Source organism: Microcaecilia unicolor, chromosome 10 (genome assembly GCF_901765095.1).
Source record: "Microcaecilia unicolor chromosome 10, aMicUni1.1, whole genome shotgun sequence".
NCBI lineage: Eukaryota > Metazoa > Chordata > Amphibia > Gymnophiona > Siphonopidae > Microcaecilia > Microcaecilia unicolor.
Genome location: NC_044040.1, coordinates 22,547,554 through 22,559,537, shown reverse-complemented (window position 1 = coordinate 22,559,537; position 11,984 = coordinate 22,547,554). Strand labels below are relative to the sequence as shown.

The 11,984-nt window shown below is 46.6% G+C and overlaps 1 protein-coding gene across 1 annotated transcript in view; it reads left to right on the top strand.

Annotated features, from left to right (window-relative positions):
* FLNC (filamin C) overlaps positions 1-11,984 on the top strand; it is a 193,265-nt gene that overhangs the window by 167,570 nt on the left and 13,711 nt on the right. Inside the window, 6 exon segments of the mRNA XM_030217139.1 lie at positions 786-989; positions 2,518-2,670; positions 3,600-3,722; positions 5,397-5,636; positions 8,092-8,361; positions 11,330-11,467. Of these exon segments, the coding sequence (XP_030072999.1) occupies positions 786-989; positions 2,518-2,670; positions 3,600-3,722; positions 5,397-5,636; positions 8,092-8,361; positions 11,330-11,467 (1,128 nt within the window).

The window sequence follows — 11,984 nt, the reverse complement described above, 5'->3', positions numbered from 1 at the left end:
TTATGTCCAATAAAAAAGGTATCATCTTATTTTCTTTTCCATGTTTTATTTTGTTTGATTTCTATTGATAACCTTAAGAGTGGACTAACACGGCTACCACACCTCTCTATTTAACATGTAAAACCCCAAAGAGTAGCAACATTCCAAGTAGAATCTCAAAGACTAGCAAGATTCCATGTAGAATCTCAAAGACTAGCAAGATTCCATGTAGAAGAAGGGCAACCTTCGAAAGCTAATCAAGAAATGTATTAAGTTATGTCCAATAAAAAAGGTATCATCTTATTTTCTTTTCCATGTTTTATTTTGTTTGATTTCTATTGATAACCTTAAGAGTGGACTAACACGGCTACCACACCTCTCTATTTAACATGTAAAACCCCAAAGAGTAGCAACATTCCAAGTAGAATCTCAAAGACTAGCAAGATTCCATGTAGAATCCCAAAGAGTAGCAAGCTTCCATGTAGAAGAAGGGCAACCTTTGAAAGCTAATCAAGAAATGTATTAAGTTATGTCCAATAAAAAAAGGTATCATCTTATTTTCTTTTCCATGTTTTATTTTGTTTGATTTCTATTGATAACCTTAAGAGTGGACTAACATGGCTACCACACCTCTTTGCATATTATGTGAATAGAGAAGTCTTATTTAATTAAAAAAATGACCCCTCCCCCCTCCCTCACGGTTTCCGAAAGGACAGGCTCCATGATATGCTGACAGTACTTTTACTTAGTAGAGGAGAAATTTGGTTTCTCAAATTATTATTTCTTTTGTGTCCCCACCTCCACAGGTATTTCGTTCACCCCCAAGGAGGTAGGTGAACACGTAGTGAGTGTAAAGAAGAATGGGAAACACGTGACCAACAGCCCCTTCAAGATCATGGTGGGTCAGTCGGAGATTGGAGATGCCAGCAGAGTGAAAGTTGGGGGCAAAGGCCTGAGGGAAGGCCTCACCTTCCAGCTCTCTGAGTTTATTGTAGACACCAGGAATGCAGGTAAGGACAGAAAAGACAGCAGGAAAAGCACTGCAATGCCAACGTAGGGTCACAGCTACTTGCCTCATAAGCTCAAGACTTAACTCCTATCTCTACACATTCTTATCCATGCTGACCATGAATGTCAGAGCTGGGGGTTATGAATCAACAACAGCTTGGTTGCACTCTTGACTCTCCCTGTGACCCATGATCGGGTAGAGCACTGTACTATAACAGAGATAACCTTTGGAGCACTTTCTGTTTAACCTTGGATAAGGATAGTACTTACATACTTTCCCTTTAAGAACGAGTGTAAAGTCTATGGAGAAAAATGTCAGTGAGACGGTTGCAGCTACCTGCAAGGTTTTGCCCCATTATCTCCTGCGGTCTCAGTTCTGATACAATCTCTGCCACTGATCATAGGCTGAATGCTATTTCCTCTAACTCACTTTACTCAACAATGCTATCTGTACCACCTTCCTGACACCCCCCACAGGACTACACTTACTCTGTGGCTCTGATTCTTGAGATCTATAAGGACTATACAGACAGTCTCTCCTCACAGCCAGGGCTGCTAAGAGGGGGGGGCGGGGGAGCAAAATTCCCCGGGCCCAGTCTCTAAGGAGGGACAATCACTGTGGATACAGGAACAAAACTTTTTACCGCCCCCAGTGGCATTCCTAGGGGGGGGACGTGGGTGCGGTCCGCCCCAGGTGCACGCCGCCGGGGGGGGGGGGGGGGGGTGCCGCGCGCGCCTGTCCTCCGTTATTCCATGCTTCATCTCTGCCCCGGAACAGGTTACTTCCTGTTCCGGGGCAGAGAAGAAGCATCGAACAACAGAGGACAGGCGCGCGCGGCACCCCCCCCCGGCGGCGTGCACCCGGCGGGGGGGGGGCTCCTTCACGGGGGTGTCCTTTCGCTGGGGGGGGGGGGCGCTGCACCCAGGGGGCGGGGCGCATCGGCGATCCGCCCCGGGTGCCAGCCCCCCTAGGAACGCCACTGACCACCCCACAGGAATGGTAAAAAGTTTTGATCCCGAAGTAAAAAATCTCTTCCTTCCCACAGGTCTCACCTACAAGATCCTGCAGCCTGCAGCGATTCACAGTGAGAGGCTGTCTTCATGGCCTTCCTTCTGCGTCCCGCCCTCTCTACTGCAACTTTAGCGTCAAAACAGGAAGTTGCAGTAGAGAGAGGGTGCCGCGGCCGGGATGCGGCAGATGGAAGGCTACAGATCAGTGGGGGAGAGCAGTGGTGGTGGTGGCCCGGGAGTTAACAGCGACAGGAGTAGTGGGGGGAAGGCAGCAGCAGTGGTGGTGGAGGTGTTGGTGATATCAGTGGGGGGGGGGGGGGGGGGTCTCTGAAGATTTTTTGCCCCGGGCCCAGCTTTGTCTCTGGGCAACCCTGCTCACTGCTGTTCATCAGTTTGTTTGTCCTGTACCACATTATTACAGTCTCCTCTCTGTTTGCAAAAGTAATCCCACTTTGGGGAAAGGGAAACAGTTTTGCCACTCTCATGGGGTTTTAAAATTCTCTGTGTGTTCCTTCCCAGGCTATGGAGGACTAGGACTGTCGATAGAAGGCCCAAGTAAAGTTGACATCAATTGTGAAGATGTGGAAGATGGGACATGTAAGGTGACATACTGTCCAACAGAGCCAGGAAATTACATCATTAACATCAAGTTTGCTGATAAGCACATACCAGGTAACCAAACGAGAGAGCAGGATTTACAGGGGATAACCTCTTCTCTAGCAAACGGAGTAGAACTTCTGGTTATCGTTTATCAGGCAGGGATGAAATTTCTGTCTTGTTGTTTGGGAGAGATGTGTAAGTTCATGCTTGCAAACTGGGACTGGATAAACAATGTACAATGTGTGGAATCACTAAAAACCAACCTGTTCAAAAAGGCTTACCCTACGGACCCAACTTAAATCCCTACACCCGGCAACACAGCTAAACCAATGATCGGACTGGACAATTTACAACTTCCCTCTTTTTGACCCCCATTGTGTCTGAATCGCACCTACCTAGTCGTCCTCAATATAACCTTGTATTTCTTTCTCTACCGGACTTGGCGAACGCCTTTACGGTATTATGTAAGCCACATTGAGCCTGCAAATTGGTGGGAAAATGTGGGATATAAATGTAACAAATAAATCAGGAGATAGGTAAGAAGGCAAATGATCTATATAGAACATCTATCCTATCTCTTTAGTTGACTGTCCAACATTTTATTTCCATTTTTCTCCTCCACGTTTCCCATATTATAACCCCCAGCAGTGGAGGAACTCTTTACCAGCAGGTATCACCAGTTCTCTGACATATATGAGCTCCCTCATCCACACTGGAAAGGAGACTTCAACCCATGACTCCTGTGCAATAAATGAGACGGGGGCAACCACTCTAAAATCCCTATCTTTCCCCAGGTGCAGAGCTGAAAGTATAGGGCATGGAGGGATGGCATTGCTTGCTTTGCATGATATTAGGTGTTGCCAGGATCAGCAGTCTTCTACTCGAATCCGTAATGGAGTAGAGCGACCATATATGTGTCTACGTTCTCATGTGTGTGCATTTCTATATACAAGAGAAAGAGATGTGATATTTATCTCTGCACTCACTTGTTCTGCTCACAGGAAGTCCCTTTACCGTGAAGGTGACAGGAGAGGGTAGGATGAAGGAAAGCATTACTAGGAGAAGACAAGCTCCATCCATTGCCACCATCGGCAGCACATGTGACCTCAACCTCAAGATTCCAGGTAACGAAGCTACATAGCCAATGAGATGGTTGCAAATGTCACTCAGCAAGGTGGCTGCAGGTTACAGCCAGTGAAATGGTTGATTCTCCACAGTGAAAGATCCAAGGATCTGGGAATGCACAGAGCGGTACCACATATTACAGGCCACCAGTGCCTCCTGCCCCCATAAATAAGCATCTCCACCTGCAGTCCAGTTGCCATCCTGCTCAGTTTGTGCCTTTGACTTTGCCTCGGGTTTATGGGGCATTTGCTTTGCTTTGAAATCTGAAGTATTCTAATTTTATTCAAACATTCAAAAGAAAATAATAATAAAAAAAACAAGAACCCAAAGTACTCCAAGGTTACAGGCTTGAGGGGACCTTCAGGAAACATTCTCAGCTTCCTTATAAACCCAATCCCTGGTTGCCCTCAAGTGGAGGAGAGCTTCAGGTGCTCTCGCCACTACCTTTATTGATTAAACATGATAGAGAGAAAGAAACAATGCTCATGTATATGTACAAATGAAGAAACACAATATTCAATACAGGTATAGCACACAGACACTACTTATTTTAATTTACTATGACAATGGCACAATTTGACCTGTATCAAAATAGTCATGAAATACTAGATTAAAAAGTACAACATTTTTTCAGACACAGACCACCATAAGCCTGCATATCTCCCTGTCCCCCATCCTCTCAGCCCTCCCCGTCTCTCACCTAGCCCACCCCTCCCTCATCCTTTCAGACTGTCACTGAAATACTTTGATGTTTCACTTATATATGCTATTACTTATCAAAATTTGCTTATTTCTGATCTGACGAAGAAGGGCTACCTTCGAAAGCTAATCAAAAAATGTATTAAGTTAGTCCCAATAAAAAAGGTATCATGTTATTTTCTTTTCTATGTTTTATTTTATTCTATTTCTATTGACTGGCTTTAGAAGTGGACTAACACGGCTACCACATCTCTCAGCAAATCTAAAAATATCAAGATAATTATTTTCATTCCCCAAAATGGTAATGCTTCAGTTCTAACAAGAGTCATTATAAGACCCCACAGTGTTGCAGCTTTGAGGGTCTGGACTACAGGGAAAAGCATATCCCTTTGAAAGAAGATAGGGAAGGGAATAGGGATGCCTGATTCACACACTAGGAGGAGAGGCATTGGACAGGGAGTCTCAAATTCATAGAACAGAGTTTCCATAAAGCCTGTAACTCTCTCCTCCATTTTCTGTATCAGTTTTACTGTAATTCATCTCAAAACTTCTGAATTCTTCATCCTCCCAGAGGCTCTGGGATGTGAGCTCAGGCAGATGTTGTCTCACTGGTCCAGAGTTTCAGGAAGGTCTTTGGGTCCTTGTTTTTATTTCAAGGAATCTTTATTTCTTAAGTTTTTCCTGCTTGCTGAACTCATTGTTTCCTTCTTTCCCATCTTTCTCTCCTCCTTCTGCCTTCCACTGGTCTCCGCTCCATCTTTTTCTGCTGTTCTTTCACACTGTCTTGCACTCTCTTTTCATGTCTCTCTTCCTTGCCCTTCCTCATGCAATGTGTCCATATTCCTCTATCCCTTCTCCTTCTCTGTCCCCTTTTTCCTGCCCTTCTTTCTCTCTCTCTTTTCACACTTCCGTGCTTTTCTTCTCCACTTTGTCTCCTCCCTCTCCTTGTCTCCACCTTCCATCTCATCCCTTAGGGAACTGGTTCCAGATGGTTTCTGCGCAGGAGCGCCTGACGCGCACCTTCACGCGTAGCAGCCATACCTACACTCGCACTGAGAGGACAGAGATCAGCAAGACCCGAGGCGGCGAGACCAAGAGGGAGGTGCGGGTGGAAGAGTCCACACAAGTCGGCGGGGACCCCTTCCACAATGTTTTTGGGGACTTCTTGGGACGGGAGAGCCTTGGGACATTCAGCACCATTGCCAGGCAGGAGGGTGTGTGTCCTGTGTGTAGGATGGAGGGGTTCTCTTGCCCGTCACAGCTTTCCACCACAAACACAAATCATTTGAGAACCAAACAAGCGCTTGAGAATGATAAGATGGCACCAGCATCACGCAGCAACATCCATCTGTCCTTCCATCCTCTTCCCCACTTTTCAGCAATGGCCTTTCTCAGAGCAAATGCTTTGCTGTGGAAAATAATTTACCATTTTGTAAATTTGTCCTGCAAAATGGAAAAAAAGTTATTATGGTTACTCCTGTAGAGTTACACTGCAAGGGTTTGCCATGTTTCTCCTGTAGGACTGACTTGGTGTTTTCAACTGCCAGAGGAAACACCCAAGCTCACACACTTCCTATTGCATTTTCTACCAGTGGCGTAGCCGCAGGTGGGCTGGGGCCCACCCAACAGTTGCACACGTTTAGTGGTAGCTGGTGGGATCCCAATCTCGGCCAGCTGAAGACTGCGAATGTTCAGTTTTCAGCGCATGCCTGCTGCAGACTGCCAAGGTGGAAAGAAGCGTTTTCCCACCAGCTGAGATATTTTTCGGGTGGCGTTTGGGGAGGGGGGGAAACAATTGGTGCCCACCCACTTCTTCCCTAGGCCCACCCAAAATCTGTTGTCTGGCTACGCCCCTGTTTTCTACTATTGTGTGTTTCACTCCTATGGGTAGATGGAAGGTACGTACACTAAAAGGTACACCGTGAGGGGCATTTTCAAAAAATACATCTAAGTCAAAAAAAAAAAAAACCCTGTCCTGCTCAGTCCATCTCACTGCCTTAATCAAGCAGGAAAAATGTCTAGATTTCCTGTTCGGTTATGGCTGTGAGATGGACGTTTTTGCATGAAAATATCCAAAATGAATAGCCATTTTCCAAAGTGAAACGTCCAACTTTTGAACGAGAAAAAACAAAAAACAGGGACATGAACGTCTGTCTGGCATCATTTTTCAAAGTATGGCCACACAGACATCTCTACAGAATGGAGGAGTAGCCTAGTGGTTAGTGTAGTGAACTGTAAACCAAGGGACACAAATTTAAACCTCACTATAACTTTTTTGTAAATGCGATCCCACCAGGGCCTTACAAATACCTACTGTACTTGAATGTACACTACCTCAATAGTCTTCAGGCTTGCTGGTGTCTTATATATTTAGGTACAGTTGGTATTTTTCTGTTTCTGGAAGGCTCAACACTATTAAAAAAAAAAGTTGAAGTGCGACTGAAACCTCAGTCCCTTGGTTCATAGTCTACCACCGCATTAACCAGTGGGGGCTACTCCTCCTCTGACCTACCTTCTACTTTATTCAGAATGGCCATAATAACTGCAGCTCAAATAGAGCCTGATTTTCAGTTTCACTTTCAGGGAGAAGGAGGGGGCAGCAACCACTGGGGGATTAAGGAAGGGTCATGCCATAATCCCTCCATTGGTCAGCTCAATTAGCAGTGACGTTCCTAGGGGGGGGCGGTGGGTGCGGTCCGCCCCGGGTGCACGCCGCTGGGGGGGTGCCACGCGCCTGTCAGCTCCGCTCGTTCCGTGCTCCCTCTGCCCCGGAACAGGTTACTTCCTGTTCCAGGGCAGAGGGAGCATGGAACGAGCGAAGCCGACAGGCATGCGGCACCCCCCCAGCAGGTAAAAATGCACCCGGGGGTAACTTGGGCGTGTCTGAAACAGATCTAGATAAAAACACCCTTCTTTTTAGACATGGGCATTTCTTCCCATTTGAAAATCCCTGTTGGACGTCCTACTTTGCCCCCCCCCCCCCCCCCCCCCCAGTCCCTCCAAAACCGTGCCCACAACACACCCCCTCGCTATTTGGATAAACTGCAGTGTGAAATGTCCAAATTCTGGCTTTGAACTTTTTAAACACATTTTAAGACATCTATCTGCTTTGAAAATCAGTACCTCTATGTTCTAACGGTCCCCTCTGTTTACCGTGATGGGCGGATGGAGGGTGGCGGTGTCACGCAGTAAACTGTATGTTCTAAGCTTCCTTTTCTTTCACTCCTGCTGATTTGTGGACAACTGTTATACACTGCAGTTCTTCTAGGGGCTGTATACTTTAAGCTATAATAGAAGCTTACATATTCAAAACCAAATGCATGGATTAAAATCCTCTTTCACTTGCTGCTGATTGGTGGATGCAAGGTACACATCATACACTGTATGTTAAGCAACCTCCCTCACTTGCTGTTGATTGGTGGATGCAAGGTACGCATCATACACTGTATGTTAAGCAACCTCCCTGACATGCTGTTGATTGGTGGATGCAAGGTACGCATCATACACTGTATGTTAAGCAACCTCCCTCACTTGCTGTTGATTGGTGGATGCAAGGTACGCATCATACATTGTATGTTAAGCAACCTCCCTCACTTGCTGTTGATTGGTGGACAGAAGGGGCTTGCAATACATACTAAACTCCCTCTGCTTGCTGCTCTTGTGTTTCAGGAGAAGCTGGGTCTCAGGATATGACTGCTCAGGTCACCAGCCCTTCCGGAAAGACAGATGATGCAGAGATCATAGATGGGGAGGACAGTACCTACAGTGTTCGCTTTGTACCGCAAGAGATGGGGCCCCACACAGTGAATGTCAAGTACCGAGGGCAGCATGTGCCTGGAAGCCCTTTCCAGTTTACCGTTGGCCCACTGGGAGAAGGAGGATCCCATAAGGTGCGGGCCGGAGGCACTGGGCTGGAGAGAGCGGTCGCTGGAGTACCAGGTGAGTGACTGTTGAGCTTTTCACAAGACTTGTATGTTCCAGGGGAACCTTGTCAGCAGGATTCGAGAGGGAAAGTGAAGAGTTTTTCTTATGCAATACATCTTGAATTTCAACAGGCATCAAAAGATACAGTGGAATTAGAAAAGGTGCAGAGAAGGGCGACGAAAATGTTAAAGGGGATGGGACAATGTCCCTATGAGGAAAGGCTAAAGCGGCTGGGGCTCTTCAGCTTGGAAAAAAGACAGCTGAGGGGAGATATGATAGAGGTCTATAAAATAATGAGTGGAGTGGAACGGGTAGACGTGAATCGTTTGTTTACTCTTTCCAAAAATACTAGGACTAGGGGGCATGCGATGAAGCTACAAAGTAGTAAATTTAAAACGAATCAGAGAAAAGTTTTCTTCACTCAATGTGTAATTCCACTCTGGAATTCGTTGCCAGAAAATGTGGTAAAGGTGGTTAGCTTAGCACAGTTTTAAAAAGGTTTGGACGGCTTCCTAAAGGAAAAGTCCATAGACCATTATTAAATTGGGCTTGGGGAAAATCCACTATTTCTGGGATAAGCAGCATAAAATGTTTTGTACTTTTTTGGGATCTTGCCAGGTATTTGTGACCTGGATTGGCCACTGTTGGAAACAGGATGCTGGGCTTGATGAACCTTTGGTCTGTCCCAGTATGGCAATACTTATGTACTGATGTACGCAGTCTGTGCTGGAATGTAGCCTGAGTCATAACGGTACCAATATCCCTAGGTTTGGAAAAAGTTTTAATTTGTAATGTCCATGCAATAGTGAACACTTAGGTTAACAAAGCAGCTGAAATATGATACCCTCAAAAGGAGGGCATCCCCTAACACCATGCTGCTGAAACTGGTTTACTACTGATATAAACGCAAGTACTGGGCATTGGTTAGTAATGGTGCCCAGGGCACTAGATCAGTACTGGTTCAGGAAGAAAAGTATCCTACAGTACTGTACTGGGGTATTGGTATTGGCTTAATACTGGCTGATGCCCCAAGTACCATACAGGTGCCTTGGTTTAAGGTTTAACGATTTTTATTCAGGATCAAAGAAAACTCAACAACGTACAACTAAGCAACAAGTCTAGGTAAACACACCAAGCAGTTACATAACAGAATGACAGTGACGATCCTAGGTCGGCTGCCACCCAGGACGGATCGCTGATGTGCACCCCCCCCCCCCCCCCCGGGTGCAGCACGACCACTCCCCATGGCGCAATGACACCCCCCGGCGCATCAACCCCCCCCCCCCCCCTCTGGGTGCATTCTTGGCTGCTGGGAGCAGCCGCGTGGCTCTTGGCTCCGCTGGCTCCCTGCTCTCTCTGCCCCGGAGCAGGAAGTAACCTGCTCTGGGGCAGAGGGAGCAGGGAACCAGTGGAGCCGACAGGCGTGCGGCTGCTCTCTGCACCCCTCCAGCGGCGTGCACCCGGGGCGGACCACCCCCCCCCCCCCCCACCGCCCCGCCCTTGGTACGCCGCTGCAGAATGATAAGTAAGAACATCTGACAACAGTAACACAATAACACATGATCCTTTTTTTTGTTTACAATAGCCCTCCCATTACCCTCCAACCTCACAACTCCATTTCCGTTCACTTTTGTCAAATATTCAAGATCACCCCCCCCCCCACACACACACATACACACTTCCTTACCTGAATCTTAACTCTGTCAGATTTTTAAGATGGCTGGCGTCTGGACTCTGATACTGGTGCCTTGGTTTAATATCAGCTCTGTGGTGGTGCTGGATGAGCACAGTTTTGGAGGGCAGAGGGTCCCTAATACCAGGGAAATAAAAAGACAGCATCAGGAAAGAATTTCTCATGGAAAGAGTGGTGGATGACGGGAATGCTCCTCTGTGAGAGGTGGTGGGGATGAAAATAATGATGGAATTCAAAAAGGAGGGGATACACACAGAGGATCCATATATGGGAAGAGGATGGAATAAAAGTATAACGTATTTCCACTCAAAGTAAAACATAAATGACTAAAAAAAGAGCGAGAGCAAGGGGAGGGTAATCTGCATGGAGCAGCAGGTACAAATCTAATAACTGGAGGGTAGTCTGCACTGAGCAGGAGATGCAACCCTGGACACCTTTCTGGGCGGACTGGATGGACCATGCTAAGCGGAGGAGTAGCCTAGTGGTTAGTGCAGTGGACTTTGATCCTGGGGAACTGAGTTCAATTCCCACTGCAGCTCCCTGTGACTCTGGGCAAGTCACTTAACCCTCCATTGCCCCTGGTACAAAATAAGGACCTGAATATATGTAAACCGCTTTGAATGTAGTTGCAAAAACCTCAGGAAGGCGGTATATCAAGTCCCATTTCCCTTTCCCCCTTTCCCTTATGACATCACAATATCAGAAGTGAGCCAAGTATCGGGCAATCAAGCCATTGTGACATCACTGATGAGGTTGGCTCTTATTGGTGGAATGAGTGGAGGAGTAGCCTAGTGGTTAGTGCAGTGGACTTTGATCCTGTGGAACTGAGTTCAATTTCCACTGCAGCTCCTTGTGACTCTGGGCAAGTCACTTAGCCCTCCATTGCCCCTGGTACAAATTAAGTACCTGAATATATGTAAAGCGCTTTGAATGTAGTTGCAAAAACCTCAGAAAGGTGGTATGTCAAGCCCCATTTCCCTTTCCCTTTATGTGTCATCATTTATTATGTTATGTTATGTTACCATGCTGGGGCATCAGGTCAGTACAGGTTCGGAGGGAGAGTGTCCCTAACCTAATGCTGGGGCAGTGAATCCAGACAAAGTCAGAGGGGAGAGTGTCCCCAACACCACATTGGCGCGTTGGATCAGTATAGGTTCAGAGGGGAAAGTATCCCTAACACCATGCTGGGCTTATGTTGCTATCTGTTGATGAAAATGGAGCGCAGCTAGATTAGAAACATCAGCTTGCTCAGTGTGATCTCACCCCATCCTGATTCTTGTCCTTTCCTAGCTGAGTTTAGTATCTGGACACGGGAAGCCGGAGCAGGAGGTCTCTCTATCGCTGTTGAGGGTCCCAGCAAAGCTGAAATTACCTTTGAAGACAGAAAAGATGGATCCTGCGGGGTCTCCTACATAGTCCAGGAGCCAGGCAAGTAGAGAGAGTGGTTTTCTGCAGACGTGCTCAAAGGCTCCGGAGAAAATGGGTGTGTGATTGTCAAACAACACATGTAACTCTGATGCTCAATTGTGGGCCTTTGCACTTGCTAGTGTGAGCGTTCAAAAATTAAGAAGCCTGAGCATAGGCATGGCTGTTCAGAGCCTTCTTTGGAATTGGTATGTCTGACAACATGAATACTTCTGACTGGGGTCAGAATGAACCTGTCTGTGTGCTTGTAAACCTGTGTCTCAGCGACATCGCATATCACTGATTCCATTCTGATCTTTACCATATTCTCTGGGAATTCATTGCCAGAGAATGTGGTAAAGGCGGTTAGCTTAGCGGAGTTTAAAAAAGGTTTGGACGGCTTCCTAAAGGAAAAGTCCATAGAACGTTATTAAATGGACTTGGGGAAAATCCACTATTTCTGGGATAAGCAGTATAAAATGTTTTGTACTTTTTGGGATCTTGCCACGTATTTGTGATCTGGATTGGTCACTGCTGGAAA